The sequence below is a fragment of the Ranitomeya imitator genome, chromosome 2, assembly GCF_032444005.1.
Source record: "Ranitomeya imitator isolate aRanImi1 chromosome 2, aRanImi1.pri, whole genome shotgun sequence".
Taxonomy (NCBI): domain Eukaryota; kingdom Metazoa; phylum Chordata; class Amphibia; order Anura; family Dendrobatidae; genus Ranitomeya; species Ranitomeya imitator.
The window spans coordinates 316,966,863-316,983,057 of record NC_091283.1 but is presented as its reverse complement, the minus strand read 5'-3'; the positions used below and the strand labels follow the sequence as shown (position 1 = coordinate 316,983,057).

General features: G+C 49.7%; 1 protein-coding gene across 2 annotated transcripts; it reads right to left on the bottom strand.

Annotated features, from left to right (window-relative positions):
* Positions 1-2,792: 2,792 nt before the first annotated feature.
* On the bottom strand, positions 2,793-15,977 carry LOC138663443 (oocyte zinc finger protein XlCOF8.4-like). Of its 2 annotated transcripts, none has more exons than XM_069749652.1 (6): positions 15,757-15,977; positions 5,091-5,240; positions 4,782-4,961; positions 4,576-4,699; positions 4,395-4,482; positions 2,793-3,615 (listed from the first exon to the last, which is right to left on the bottom strand). In XM_069749652.1, the coding sequence occupies exons 2-6, from the start codon at positions 5,166-5,168 to the stop codon at positions 3,420-3,422; spliced, it is 666 nt and encodes a 221-aa protein (XP_069605753.1). In that variant the 5' UTR covers positions 5,169-5,240; positions 15,757-15,977; the 3' UTR covers positions 2,793-3,419. The 2 variants fall into 2 exon arrangements, with proteins under 2 accessions (XP_069605753.1, XP_069605752.1); XM_069749651.1 differs by having other exon boundaries at positions 15,822-15,958.
* Positions 15,978-16,195: the final 218 nt, after the last annotated feature.

Genomic DNA, 16,195 nt, shown 5'->3' with positions numbered 1-16,195 from the left:
TCCCAATGAGACCAGGGACCCCTCTTTGGCATGATGATCCGCCCGCACGTTGTCCGAGCGGCTTCTGCTGCTGCCATGGCGCATCTGGCTCTTCTCATTTGAGCGAGATCACCTCTCCTGCATCTCTTGATGTGGCATTAAATGTTCCGGCGAAAAACTCTCCATCTTACCAACTACCACGTAACAAGAGCAGTCACAATGAACCTGACCTGGTTAGTGACACAGGACAGCACTTCTGACCCCTTTAAATACTAATTTTCCTTTTTTTTTTTAAATGGATAACCTGGTTGATCCTGCCTTTTACTGGTCGCTCAACACCGCGGTGTCTGTGCTACAACCAGGTGTATATGCACACCTGACCTGCTAATCTTACTGATTAATTATCTGGCTGATCATGCCTGCACCACTTCCGGTGCATGTAATGCAATCAATCACCTGGTTGATCCTGCATCTGTCGGCCGCTAGAGCGACGCCTGCGCTATACAATCATGCCTATGCGTGCATCTGGCAACCACTTCATATGCGCGCTACCGTTCACCTGGTTGATCTTGCCTCTGCCCGAACACTGCCGTCGGGTCCTGCGCGCGCACCCGGCCCTTACTTCCGGTGCGCGCTCCTTCAGCGCCCATGTGCGCTTTATTTCCAGGCGCGCACCCAGGCCCTTACTTCCGGTGTACGCCGAAGTGTCCGGTCCTCCTGCCCCACAACAAAAGTTCCGAGTGCTGCCGCCAGGTGTTGTGCACACGCGCCTAGCACCCCACTTCCGGTTTACACAGCACCGGCTGAGGAAGGAAGCCTACAGTCAGGCCGGGTGTCAGCAGATACTTGGCACTCACCCCCATCATCCTGATGCTCCACAGCACTGCCTTCTTAGTGACATCTGCCGCTGACACTCCATACTTCTCCCTTGCGCACAGGTACTGACCAGGGAGAGAGGGAGGGAGGGGAGGAGGGAGAGGGAGACCTGCTTTTAATGCTCAACAGGGAGGGCCCCAAACCTCCGAGGTGATTTACCCAGCCCGGGCACCGATGTGCCTTACGGGCTGCATGGCCACCTCTAGTCAACAGGGGGGCACTGTAAAATTGTGATTTTTTTTTTTTCTATCATAAACAGTGTTGATACAGTAACTGTGTTCAGCCCCCAGAGGTCACCCATGAGTAAAAGACAAGAAGATTCTGGAAACAGGACAGTTACCTCAGAGAGAGTTTCTGGGCGTTTGAAAAGAAGCAGCGAGGTGATGGAGAGTGGGGAATCCAGATCTTGAGGCATTCCTGTTTTGGGACTGTGTGATTTCAAGAAAGCTATTCTTGTGAGTAAACAGAGAAGTGTGACCAGTCACCAACTGTATAGTTAGCTAGGGATAGCTAGATAGGAATCACAGCCTAATTAAGGACAGTCTTGTATTAAGAATTGCATGATAATAGACACTGTGTGGATTCCTGCGCTTCACAATTCTGGCTGTGGGATATTCCTGGAATTATTTGTGAACTTTATCTGGATCTGCATCAGAAGATTTGGTGGCTCAAATACCTATTTAATCTGCTGCTGGACATCTGTATAACAAATTCAGTTATTTACCGTTGAAGCATATATTGTGAAAGAATACACTCTGAGCAATAAGACGGTGCACTACGTATACATTGAGTATATACTGTGTTGGGAGAGAAAATTGTCATTTTTTGCATAAGTTATAAAGAAAAGTTGATTTAATATCATATTGTGCTCTGAGTCATTCATAGCAGCGCCGTATTCTGTTCTCGAGCAGCGACCGGCATACCGGTCGTTACAGCACAATAAAAGTGACCCCTGTGGACAGCAGGATTTTATGTCAACAGGGGGGAAAAACGCTACATGCGGCCCCCAAGGATAATCTTTACCCGGGCATTGCCTCACAGGTTGTGGCCATGCTTCGCTCAGGGGGGCATGGAATACATGGCCCCCGAGGTGACTACCGGGACCTGGTGACGGGTGCAGCAAACCAATGTCTGCCCAAATCCACCCGACCCAGGCATCCTCTTCTGTCTTCAGAAGTCTTCCATCTTGAGGGTTCCCCTTCAAGGACAGGAAACCAACTGATGTGGAGAGAGGAGCTGCCCCTTTTATCTTGAAGGTTTTCTGTCCTTGAAGGGCGGATCCCCTCGTGGTGCCGTCATGTATGATGAAAAAAAATAGTTTTCAACCTGGATGGTGCCAAGATGTGACCGTCAAGGCTGAGAACCACTGGTAAATGAGCTGATGAGAGCGCAGCGTCATTTACTAGCGGTGACATCATCGAGGCAGGGCTGAACTGCGGTGACCTCAGGACGTGGGAACATGCTAGTGATGACTACACCGCTAGTCACTGAGGCTGCGCTTGCAGCAGCTCATTCACCAGTGGTCTTCAGCCGGTACGGTCGCATCTTGGCACCGTCCATCTTGAAAACTATTTAGCCCCCAGACATGGATTACGGCGTGGCACACAACAAGGGAGAGGTACGGCATATTGTTGTTTTTTATTTTACTTTTATTATAGATCGAGGGCTTCGGTGGAATTAGACGATGCAGTAACTATGGTTTAATTGAGATTAATAAAGGAATCTGTGTCATTTTTTCAATTAAAGGATTTTATTCTGGTTGTGTCTTTATTTACATATTGTATAACTATAGGATTATTAATGGATGGGTGTCTTATAGACACTTCTCCATTACTAAGCCATGGGCTTGATGTCACCTGACAATATAAAAGGTGACATCAACCCCACAAATATTAACCCCAATTGCCACCACTACAGGGCAAGTGGAAAGACCCGGGCAAAGCACCAGAATTGGCGCATCTAATAGATGCGCCTTTTCTCTGCAGCTGTGGGCTGCTATTTTTAGAATGGAAGGGGCCTAAAGCAATGGCCCCTTACAAGCATGAGAATAAAAGCCCCCAGCTGTGAGCTTTAGCGAGGTAGGTTGCCAAAAATGCGGGGGACCCCATGCCGTTTTTTTTAAATTATTTATTAAAGTATTTAAAAGCAAACATAGCATAGGGACCACAGTGTGAGGATATGGAAGCTTACTAAAGACTATAGGACAAATGGACATAGAGCAGAGTCCACAGCTCTAAGACAAAGACTTTTTCCAGCACGGCCCACCGGTTACATCAATATTATTGCACTTTAATAGTTAATTTGCTTGATGTGTTTTATTAGTGATTTTCTTGCTCGTCAGTTCATGCTCAGGAATCAATGTTTCTATTCAGTGGCAGTCAGCAGAGGAAGACGAGCAGGCTAGATCTTATGTGAACCTAAGGCCAGACTCTATCAATCTCATTTGTATCAAGGTCTCACCATTGTACTCCCAAACCTAGGCCATTGTGTGGGTGAGGATAGTAGACTCAGGGGAGCCATCACAACAGGAGGTCTCACATACAGTCCCAGTCCCAGGAAAATGTTTAAGGGGGCGGGAGAAAAAGACATAGGTTTGAATCAGGCAGTTGTTGGAGGGATTTCGATGGAAGAGGATCAGAGCTGGAATGGATGGATGTTCCTTGGAGCTTTGGAAATTGTTGGCTGGAGGGGTATCCATGAGCTACGGTCGGAATATCCATCGTCTGGAGGAACATAGGCTGTGACTGCACACTATACCAGCTGGAGATACAAAATCTGTGGGCTAACCAAGAGTTGGGAGACAGAGGGCATCGCCTGATATGGAGCCAGTGGAACTACCGATCTCAGATTGGGAACTTGTGGACTGAAGACATTATATGTTGGCCATCTACCTGGAGTTGTTGTACAACCATGGATGTATGGAATAAAAAAATTAGTTGCATCGTTAACCTGCCTAGGTGATTTTTATAACCCACAACCTCAGATCTTCACACCCTCTATACTTGATAACAAACCTTGCTGAAGCTGACAGCTGAGGGTTGCAGCCCCCCGCTGTGAGTTTTGCCTGGTTGGATCAAGAAAATAGGGGGGAACACAGGGTTTTTCATGAACTTATTTCATTATATCGCAAGTGGCGGCTGAGGAATACCTCGATCATCCGCTCCTGCTGTCACTGTTATTAGCGGCAGCAAGTGTCGGATGATGGGAGTAAGAGTCCCAAAAGCCCCCACCTGCTGTCATCGTTCAGACTTTAATATAACTCATCATTCTCTTCTGCTCCTGCCGATCGCCGGCAGAGCAGGGAAGAACGATGAGAGCCGTCTTCAGCACCCGCCACCGGGGAACAGAGCGTACAGTAGCGCTTCTTCCCAGGCGGCCGTCTGTGTGGTACTGAGGCGGCACACGGTTGCCACATGTGTGCCGCAAGTATTACACACACGGACACTGATATCTCCGGTATTGGTTTTTCCGGAACCGGAAATAAACGGAAGTGTGAAATCGGCCTAAGGGAGATCTCCTGACACCTTCTCTCCATCTACCTGATAATCCTGAGGAACATTGGGCTCTTCTTGTTTACAGTCCTGTGGAAGAAGAGGACGGGAACATCTTTCTGGTGTTGTCCTCTTACTGGATAGATTTGGAGGAAACAGATACAGGGACTGAATTCATTATTTACATACAGATAATTATTGGCCGTGTGTATTTAGTCCTGTCTATTACCTGGTGATGTGAGGGGCTGGGGAACCTCCATCATGACGTTCTTGTACAGATCTTTGTGTCCTTCTAAATACTCCCACTCCTCCATGGAGAAATAGACAGCGACATCCTGACACCTTATAGGAACCTGACACATACAATGATACCATCATCCCCCGATCCCTTCATAGCATTACTGTATAATGTCCCAGCATTCCCAGCAGTGTCACCTCTCCAGTCAGCAGCTCAATCATCTTGTAGGTGAGTTCTAGGATCTTCTGGTCATTGATGTCCTCATGTATCAGGGGGTGAGGTGGAGACCACATGATTGGGCTCAGGAGCTTTCCCCATCCCTCAGACACAGGGTCCTGACAGCGCTCACTAGAGGTCTTCTTCACTACTGTGTAATCCTGGTTATGGAAAGAAACATTAATAAATCTCACTACAGACATTTCCAGAGTCCTCACCTCTCCAGTTCTGTCCATCTGTTATTCCCATAGATAACAATGATGTAATATGACGTCATCAGAACCTCTTACCTCTCCAGTAAGCCGGAAGAGGATCTCTAGGGTGAGGTGTAATATCCTCTCCGCCATCTTGTCTCTGTCCATATCCATCTTTGATGGGTAAATCAGGAAAATTTTCTTATATAGAAGATCTTCACTGAGAGGATCCGATATTGTAGAGACCTGAATGAGAAGAAGATGAGCCGATGTAACATCATAAGAATCCTGTGTAATAATACAATTACTGGAGATAATAAGGGAAAAATATGAGGAGACTTATTATTTTACAGTATTTAGTTTCCTTTTTTACATCTACTAATAAAATCTATATATTTAGGCCACAGACAACAAACAGTTTCTTCCTCGGAGTCGGCAGCTGAATACGTTTCTCATAGACTCATCTTCCATAACGCTAATTCTCGTCTCTTTTCCCGACCCTGGAATCAGCATTAGCAATAGTGCAGGAGATATTCATAAGGCCTCTTTCACATTTCCGTCTTTTAGCTCCCGTCAAAATCCGTTGATTTTTGAAAAAACAGGAACCAGCAAATTTTTCTGCAGGTTCCTGTTTTTTTCTCATAGACTTGTATTAGCGACAGATTGTGAAGGATGGCCATCCGTTGGAAAATTGCTGTCCGTCGGGCGGGGACAACGCACAGAGGAACTTTTTTGTACGTCGGAAAATCGCTCAGATCCGTCGCCGACTGTCAAAACCAGGAACCCAGCGACGGATGCCGTCTTTTGAAATGGAGCATGCGTGGAAGAATTTCCAGTTAGGGAAATTCTCGCTCACTCGCACTCTCTGTCTTTTTATTATTGATGCAGCATCAATAGTAACAAGATAATGTTAAAAATTAAAAAAAATAAAAATAAATAAAATATAGGGATTTTTGTGTACTTACCGTAAAATCCTTTTCTCCGAGCCATTCATTGGGGGACACAGACCGTGGGTGTATGCTGCTGCCACTAGGAGGCTGACACTAAGTGATACAAAAAAGTTAGCTCCTCCCCTGCAGTATACACCCTCCTGCAGGCTCTCAGCTAACCAGTTCGGTGCAAAAGCAGTAGGAGATCAATAATAACATATGTATATGCATAGTATATCAAATTATATATGAGAGTATGGCATGTAAAAATTTATATATATATATATATATATATATATATATATATATATATATATATATATATATATTTTTGTGAGCCTTCGCGGGCAGGGTCCTCATTCCTCCTGTACCAGTTATGACTTGTATTGTTTAAGATTATTGTACTTGTTTTCATTATGTATACCACTCCTCACATGTAAAGCGCCATGGAACAAATGGCGCTATAACAATAAATAATAATATATATATATATATATATATATATATATATATATATACATACACACACACATATATATACATATATAGCATGTGGAATTATATAGGAGAGAATAGCATGTTAATTATAAAAAAACAAGTACAAACTAATAACAGGGCGGGAGCTGTGTCCCCCAATGAATGGCTCGGAGAAAAGGATTTTACGGTGAGTACACAAAAATCCCTATTTCTCCTTCGCCTCATTGGGGGACACAGACCGTGGGAGCAGAGTCTGCCTGCCCACTCACGTCTGCGGAGGTCTGGGAATTATGGTGCTTCAAGGGTGCATGCGGGCTGGATGAACCCGCAAAGCTGACAGATGCGCTTTGCTGACGCCTGCTGCCTAGAACCCAAGGAACCTCGATCGATCGAGTGGAGTGAAAATAGGCTGACGTCTAACACGGAAGGACTTCTGGATGTGTAAAGAATCCACCAGACTAACATGGCCAAAGACACGGTTAAGCCCTTCCTGAAAAACGCCAGGAAGCCCAAATGAGGTGTCCATCCTCTCGAAGGACGCCGTCCTCGACACGTACTTGCTCAGGGCTCTCACATTGTCCAGGGAATGGGGCACCCATTCCATTTTGTGAACTGGAGCTGAAAGAGAAGAAGAACGATGCCCTCGTAACAGTGGAAGTACGATACCCCCTTGGAAACAAGGGATGGGGTAGGACTGAGGACAACCTTGCCTGGATGGAAATAAGGAAAAAAGATCTGAAGGAACAGAGCGGCCAGGTCCGAAGACTCGTCTGAATTGACCTGGACAACGCGGATGTCCAGGATCACTGGGGATTTCCTGTTTCCTAAACACCCTCGGAACTAGTGGGAAAGGCGTGAAGGAGCTGGTATGACAGAAGAACCAGAGCATGCACAACAATGGCTATTGGGTCTCGAAGCCGAATCATGAGCTCGAGTACAATGGCGTTCAGGCTGGACGCCATCCGATCTACATCTGGAGTGCTCCAGTGAAGGTAGACATGTTGGGAGACTTCCGGATGAATTTCCCACTCACTTGAGGCGAGATCCTGGCGGCTGAGGAGAAGCTGCCGCCCAGAGCTGTACTCCTGGAATGAGTACTGCCGAGATCACCGGCCCATCAGAGAGGGTGAGGTACGTAGGTCAAGGTGTCTGACCGCGGGTACCTGGTAGATGTATTGCACAGCCGTGATAATATCCGACTGAATTTGGATGGGGAGACCTGCCAGAGAGCATTGGGCCTGCTGCCGGCACAGAGGTACCGTTGGGATCCCCAAAAAGAACTGATTGAGAGACTGGATTCCCGAAATAACCAGAGGCCTTGAGCTGGGACGCTCCGTAGTTACTAGCAACCATTGAACCAGAAGAAGGGATCTTCCCCAGATGAGAAAGACGCTCAAAGATTATCCTTTGGAAATCTGTTTGACCTGTAGAAAAAAAACAAGCAGAGCGAAGGGAACTGCCTCCATTGCTATTATTCTACTGAAGGATACTCATAGCAACTAGGATGGAATGAGGGCAGGTACCGATTGGGGCTGAAATTCAGCCCTGTCTTGAGGACCCGCATCTTTTAACGACGTAGCAGAAGAGATAGCCTATGACTAGACAGGCCGTTCTGGCATTTGCCAAAATTGCCTGATGGCGATTCCGGCCCAGAAAGAGGGGATGAGTAACTAAGTGCGGGGGCTCCCTGTTGAAGGACCGTGGCCTTGTTTCAAGGGAGGACTCCAACCCTCTGGAGGTGTCCAGGATCGTCCTTAAAAAAGGATGCCTGCTGGACTGGAAACGAGGAAGACCTGTCTGAGTCTATCCGCTAGCCCATGGGAGGAAGGGTATCGTAAGGTACATATGTATATAAACGGGTTCAGCGTAATCCTGGAAGGATGGTTGGAAGTCGACCAGATAGGAGAGAACGGCCACGCACCCAGAGTGCCAGAGGGGCATGACAGCCGTCATGAAAATGGCGAACACTTTGGGAGCAGTAGCAAAGCCGAAGGGCAAGGTCATGACTTGTGAAGGTAAGCATCCCGAATGTCGATGGATGCCAGGAAAAAACTCCAGCTTTTCCTATTGAAGTGATGACCGAGTGGGGGAACTCCATCCAAAGGAGGATGACCCTTTCGAAGCTTGTTAGAAGTTAGAGTTCCAGGATCGGTCTTACCTTTCGGTCCTCTTTTTGGAACCAAGATCCCTCAGATCTATACTGTCCTGGGCAACCCTTCCACTGTTGGTTGGCTCCATAGGACCCTGCTATCCTTTGTGCTCACGTGGGGAACACTCCCAATTATTTACCGAATAAGCGACCACTCTGTAAGGGAGTGATGACAGAGGCTTTTTTTTTTTTTTAAACGCAGAGTATGCTTCCGTTCTCTGATCCATAAAGCTGAATGAAATGGGATTCGCTGCAGACAGCGTCGCGCAACTAGCCGCATTCAAAGAGGCATGCACCAGAAAAACCTCCCGCTCAAGAGATTCGAATGGCCCGCTGTACTGTCTCCGGAGGAGAGATAATTGATCTGAAACAAACAACACTGGAACCATCAGTAACAAAAAAACCTCATAGACCAAGCACCCTATGTTGAGGTGTGTAGCATATTGTACACAAAACACTCCTATGTGTTGCGGACACTACTCAATCTTTTTGTAAATGAAAGCTAAGGTGTCCGACCAGTAGACCATTGGTCTGGTAGCCCGTGTGGGCTAAGGAAGGGTAAAGCGCTGAACTCGATGCCGCAAGACGGAATGAGTCATTGTCTGACAATCCGTGGCATTTTTAAAAGATGATCCATCGTGCAGGAAAACTGGTAGGTGCCAGGTAGCGAAGTGCGCGGTTGCATCCGCCAGTGAGAAGAATCCATCTCTTGAGTTGCTGCCGTCTTTGAACGTGCAGAGATAAAAAGGATGAACTCTCAATCAACCAACCTCTTAAATGGGGAGGTGGAGAGGAATCGTCCGCCTCCTTGCATCATCCGCTAAATAGTGGCGATGCAGAGGCGAACTGCTCGGACGTCAAAAAGAAAGGCATCTGTACAACTACGGGGATCAAGTCCCCTGGAGGGCCAGGTTGACACCAGGCCTGGTGGTAGCAGAGTATACGTAGAGGGGACACTCCATGTGCTCATTTGATGATGATGACGTGAGGAGATCGGTGTCCTTTGCGGACCCGTCACCCAGAGTATACATGAGGCGACTACTCCATGTGCTCTTTTGATGATAGTGTGAGGAGATCGGTGTCCTTTGAAGGACCCGTCACCCAGAGTATACGTGGAGGCGACACTCCATGTGCTCATTTGACGATGGTGTGAGATCGGAATCCTTTGAAGGACCCGTCGCCACGAGTATACGTGGAGGCAATACTCCATGTGCTCATTTGATGCTGGTATGTGGAGATCGGTGTCCTTTGAGAGACCCGTCGGCCAGAGTATACGTGGAGGAGACACTCCATGTGTTCCTTTGATGCTGGTGTGAGGAGATCGGTGTCATTTGAAGGACCCGTCGCCCAGGGTATACGTGGAGACAACACTCCATGTGCTCATTGGTGCTGGTGTGAGGAGATCAGTGTCCTTTGAAGGACCCATCGCCCTTAAAAAAAAAACTGTTAAACCAGGCATGGCATCTCATGACGCTTGAAGAAGAGTGTTTCTAGAGCAAGTCCATTTGCGATTATTCATTGGTGTTTACCATTGTGCTACCATGGTGCTCGCCTGTGAGTCGCTTATCCGGATGCTCGCTGTCCAGGAAAATTGCAAATGCGCTACTAAGGGTTTCCGTTTTGAGGGACCCTGGGTGATCTAGAGGAAGACCTTGTCAAATTAGAGATTGTGGTCTAAATGGGCGAATCGATCCTGTTCTGAGGCTCTGGCGTATGATAAGTCCATATCCAAGGCGATGTCTGATTCATATGCGGAGTCTTGTTCCTCTAGAATACATGTGGCCCCTGCTAGCCTAAAGCTCCCATGTAGGGGAGGATCTATGTATATTGGTCTTGCGAGCACTTCAAACCTCAGGGTTCAATCTCTTGTCAGAGAAGCCATGGATTATGCCAGATGCGAAGTCCCTTGGGGGGAGCTAGGTACTCTGGGAAGAGCTGGGATCGGCGGCGGCGGTGGAGGGCTCTTGTGCTTATTTGAGCTAAGTACTCTGTTAAAGGCGGCCAGCTTCTGGCTGGTCATGACTTTAAGAGCAGAGAAAAAACTGGTCATGAGTCTCTTTAAACTATGAAACCTCTAAGGCCAGGGAATGCTGGTCATGTGTCTTTAAGGCCAGGGAAAAACTGGACATTTACCTATAAGCCCAGCGACTACTGGAGATGCGCCTTTAAGACCAGGGAATGTGGTCATGTACCCTAAAGACCAGGAAATGCTGGGCGAGTGCCTTATAGACCAGGGATTGCCAGTCACTTGCTGGTCATGCGCCTTTAAGACCAGAGATTGCAGGTCGAAAGCATTAAATGAAACAGGGAACACTAGTCCCTTTTATGCTGCCGGTGCGTACGGGGAAGGGGTGCGGAGGGAGGGATTGCTGTCTCCTTACCCGGATTCTGAGTCCCTCTTCTGGAACAGCGCTGTCTTCAGTGCTGAATACCGCCGGAGCGTGCAGCAGCCACTTCCGGATGAGCTTGTGTCCGGAAATGGCAGGAGGAAGAAGTTGGCTGCCGAGAATAGTTCTCGTCCTGAATGAGAGGCGCCTGAATATGGAGGCGGAGCCTGAAGCGCGGCCTAGCAGGAGACGGAGATCCAGGTTGCGGCTTACACAAACCCGAAGCCGCGGGCTAAATTTTTTAAGCCAGCCGGCGCCGAACGAGGGAAAACGGGGAAAGAAGCCGCCGATTGCGCAGAGCCCTCCACCGCTCGAGCCCCGGCACTTACCCCAGTCTGCAGCTTTGTTCAGCAGGTCAGCTGCTGTTTGGACGGTGCAGAGATAAGAAAAGTCCTCAATTCATCTTCCCTTTGGAGGTCGAGAGGAACAGTCCGCCTCCTTGTACCATCCTCTTTTCCTGGTGGTGCAGTGGGGGCTGCTCAGACGCCACGCTGGAATGTGCCTCTGAACAGCCGAGGCTAAAACCTGGTGGGCAGGGCTGAATGTCCGGCAATAGGAATGGCTGCAGAAGAGGATACTGGAGGTGACACTCCAGTGCTCGTCTGATAAGGGAGGGGGGAAATTGGTGCCCTTGAAGGGGCCCGTTGCCCCTAGAATCAGCTCAGGCAGTGGCAACCCACGTCACAGGAGAGGTAAAACTCCCGTGTTCGCCTGTTGTTGGTTCGGGGAGATCGGGACATGAAAGAATCCGTCGCCCTATTTGTCCGTTGTAAAGGTAAAAAGAGTTTTTGGGGTCTGAATAGCAGACCTGTCCGTGTGCCTCCTACGGACACTAAGCAAGAACTGGTTAGCTGAGAGCCAGCAGGAGGGTGTATACTGCAGGGGAGGAGCTAACTTTTTTGTATCACTTAGTGCAGGGGTGTCAAACTGCATTCCTCGAGGGCCGCAAATAGGTCATGTTTTCAGGATTTCCTTGTATTGCACAGGTGATAATTTAATCACCTGCACAGAATGATTCCAGCACCTTGTGTAATGCAAAGGAAATCTTGAAAACACGCATGGTCTGAGGCCCTCGAGGAATGCAGTTTGACACCCCTGACTTAGTGTCAGCCTCCTAGTGGCAGCAAAAACTACAACAGGAGGAAAAAAAGGAGGAAAAAACCTCCACTATTCTAGAAAAAACACCACAGAAAAACAGGCAAAGGTGCTTACCTGTCTAGGCCTCAAATCAAATGCACTCTCATGGTGCAGTGGGCCCAAGTAAAGATGGTGACTTTTGATTTGATGCCTAGACAGGTAAGCACCTTTGCCTGTTTTTCTGTGGTGTTTTTTCCTAGTGGCAGCAGCATACACCCACGGTCTGTGTCCCCCAATGAGACAGAGAAAAAAAAATCCGCAATATTCTCACCTTCCGGCGTCCCCCGCAGCGTTACCAATGCGAGACCACGACGTCATGAGAGGTCATTGCACACAAGGCATTACTGGGAAAGCCAGCTGCCAGGAGCATCGCGAGCATCAGTAACACTGCGTGGGACGCCGGAAGGTAAGAATATTGTGATTTTTAATTTTTTTTATTATTTTTAACCTGGTTGAGTTGTGTATGCGTTTTCGCAGCGGAAAACCGCTGCGAAGACGCATACACAACAGGTGCACATAGCCTCGACGGGTCCGTCAGAAAAACAGGCCCAGTGCACATGTTTTCCATAATCTGCACAGGATCCATCATTTCAACATTTTGATGGATCCTGTGCAGATTGTAAAAACGGAAGTGTGAAAGAAGCCTTACACGTGACAGGAGAAATAACTACTTCATGAGGAGGACGACATCTTCATCTACTACTACGGCTCTAGAAACATATTTGTCCAAAGTCCGTCACTGACTCCATCACCACCGGCCGTCTATATGAAGGTTTCCCGTCTTCCCCGCACTGTAATCTTCTATCACGTTAGATCTCAGCTCTGATTCACACACAGAAGTTTGAGGCTTTTATAAGAGACTAGATGGTGACCCGATTCTAACGCATCGGGTATTCTAGAATATGCATATCCACGTAGTATATTGTCCAGCCTCATAGTATACAGCACAGAGCCACATAGTATACAGCACAGAGCCACGTAGTGCAGTATATTGCCCAGTTACGTAGTATATAGCACAGAGCCACGTAGTATATTGCCCAGTGACGTAGTATATAGCCCAGTGACGTAGTATACAGGACAGAGCCACGTAGTATATTGCCCAGTCACGTAGTATACATCACAGAGCCACGTAGTATATTGCACAGCGACGTAGTATACAGGACAGAGCCACGTAGTATATTGCACAGCCAAGTATTATATTGCCCAGTGACGTAGTATACAGCACAGCGACGTAGTATATTGCCCAGCCAAGTAGTATACTGCCCAGTGATGTAGTATATTGCCCAGCCACGTAGTATATTGCCCAGCGATGTAGTATATTGCCCAGCCACGTAGTATATTGCCCAGTGACGTAGTATATTGCCCAGTGACGTAGTATACAGCACAGAGCCACGTAGTATATTGCCCAGCTACATAGTATACAGCACAGAGCCACAAGGTATATTGCACAGCGACGTAGTATACAGCACAGAGCCACGTAGTATATTACCCATCCACGTATGTCACAGGTTAAAAAATAAAAAAATAAACATACTCACCTAACGATCCGAGGGCCCCTTGTAGTTTAACATACTCACCATTCTGGTCACTGCTCCTCAGCGTCCCGTCTCTCCGCCTCCTGGGATCCAACGGCGCTGTGCCGATGGGTGCACGGCTGACGCCATCTTGCGTTCCCAGGATGCATTGCGAAATTACCCAGATGACTTAGCGGTCTCACGAGACCGCTTGGTCTTCTGGGTAATTTTGCAATGCATCGCTGGGAAAGGAAACTGGCGGCAGGTGCGAGCGCCTCAGCGGACAAAGGAGGGTGAGTATAGCAGGTTTTTTGTTTTTTTACTATTTTTAACATTACTTTTTTTACTATTGATGCCGGATAGGCAGCATCAATAGTAAAAGGTTGGGGACACACAGGGTTAATGGCGGCGGTAACGGAGTGCGTTACCCGCGGCATAACGCGGTCCGTTACCGCCGGCATTAACCCTGTGTTAGCGGTGACGGGAGGGGAGTATGGAGCGGAGCGCCGGGGACACTGCGGGGAGTAAGGAGCGGGGAGTATGGAGCGGAGCGCAAGGGGACACTGCGGTGAGTATGGAGCGGAGCGCCGGGGACACTGCGGGGAGTATGGAGCGGAGCGCCGGGTACACTGTGGGGAGTATGGAGCGGAGCGCCGGGGACACTGCGGGGAGTAAGGAGCAGGTAGTATGGAGCGGAGCGCCGGGGACACTGCGGTGAGTATGGAGCGGAGCGCCGGGGACACTGCGGGGAGTATGGAGCGGAGCGCCGGGTACACTGTGGGGAGTATGGAGCGGAGCGCCGGGGACACTGCGGGGAGTAAGGAGCGGGGAGTATGGAGCGGAGCGTCGGGGACACTGCGGTGAGTATGGAGCGGAGCGCCGGGTACACTGTGGGGAGTATGGAGCGGAGCGCCGGGGACACTGCGGGGAGTAAGGAGCGGGGAGTATGGAGCGGAGCGCAAGGGGACACTGCGGTGAGTATGGAGCGGAGCGCCGGGGACACTGCGGGGAGTATGGAGCGGAGCGCCGGGTACACTGTGGGGAGTATGGAGCGGAGCGCCGGGGACACTGCGGGGAGTAAGGAGCAGGTAGTATGGAGCGGAGCGCCGGGGACACTGCGGTGAGTATGGAGCGGAGCGCCGGGGACACTGCGGGGAGTATGGAGCGGAGCGCCGGGTACACTGTGGGGAGTATGGAGCGGAGCGCCGGGGACACTGCGGGGAGTAAGGAGCGGGGAGTATGGAGCGGAGCGTCGGGGACACTGCGGTGAGTATGGAGCGGAGCGCCGGGGACACTGCGGGGAGTATGGAGCGGAGCGCCGGGTACACTGTGGGGAGTATGGAGCGGAGCGCCGGGGACACTGCGGGGAGTAAGGAGCGGAGCGCCGGGTACACTGTGGGGAGTATGGAGCGGAGCGCCGGGGACACTGCGGCGAGTAAGGAGCGGGGAGTATGGAGCGGAGCGCCGGGGACACTGCGGTGAGTATGGAGCGGAGCGCCGGGGACACTGCGGGGAGTATGGAGCGGAGCGCCGGGTACACTGTGGGGAGTATGGAGCGGAGCGCCGGGGACACTGCGGGGAGTAAGGAGCGGGGAGTATGGAGCGGAGCGCCGGGGACACTGCGGTGAGTACGGAGCGGAGCGCCGGGGACACTGCGGTGAGTATGGAGCGGGGAGTATGGAGCGGAGCGCCGGGGACACTGCGGTGAGTAAGGAGCGGGGAGTATGGAGCGGAGCGCCGGGGACACTGCGGTGAGTATGGAGCGGAGCGCCGGGGACACTGCGGGGAGTATGGAGCGGAGCGCCGGGTACACTGTGGGGAGTATGGAGCGGAGCGCCGGGGACACTGCGGGGAGTAAGGAGCGGCCAATTTCTTCCGGACTGTGCCCGTCGCTGATTGGTCATGGCTGTTTTGCGGCGACCAATCAGCGACTTGAATTTCCATGATAGACAGAGGCCAGGACCAATGAATATCCGTAACAGACAGACAGAAGGACAGACGGAAGTGACCCTTAGACAATTATATAGTAGATTATTGGTAAGAACAAGACAGGAGATATATGAGGCCAATATCTCCATGTACTGGGTTTATTTTTCTCAGGTTATGATGGGTTTTCTTTGGTAGTTTCCCCCCATTAGAAGGGACACCTGGGGATATTGGGGTCTTTACCTGCTACAGTCCTGGTGGGATTTACTCAGTAAAGTGGCCATTGGACAAAAGTCACCATCAATTACCATCGGACTGAAGGAACATCGCTCCTCTATTCGGTTCTATGGATCTAGGATGAAATCCACTGCGGCCCCTGCAAGAAAAGATGGAGAAAGAGCAGAAGTTGGGTGACACCACCGAGGCCTGAGATTTCTACGGCTGCTCTGTGTGCACACAGGACCTGTGATGAGGTCACAGGAGGGGAGGAGTCAAAGGTCACATGATCAGGGGCCTCAGTGTATGCAGGACTCTGCTGTGCTGGTTGTCATGGTGCTGGATGAGGGGAAGTTTATGTGTGGGGTCAGGAGGGGTTTACAGTGTGGATGTAGCAGAGCCGTGTGTGTACGAGGTGTACGGAGCAGAGTCGTGTGTGTACGAGGTGTACGGAGCAGAGCCGTGT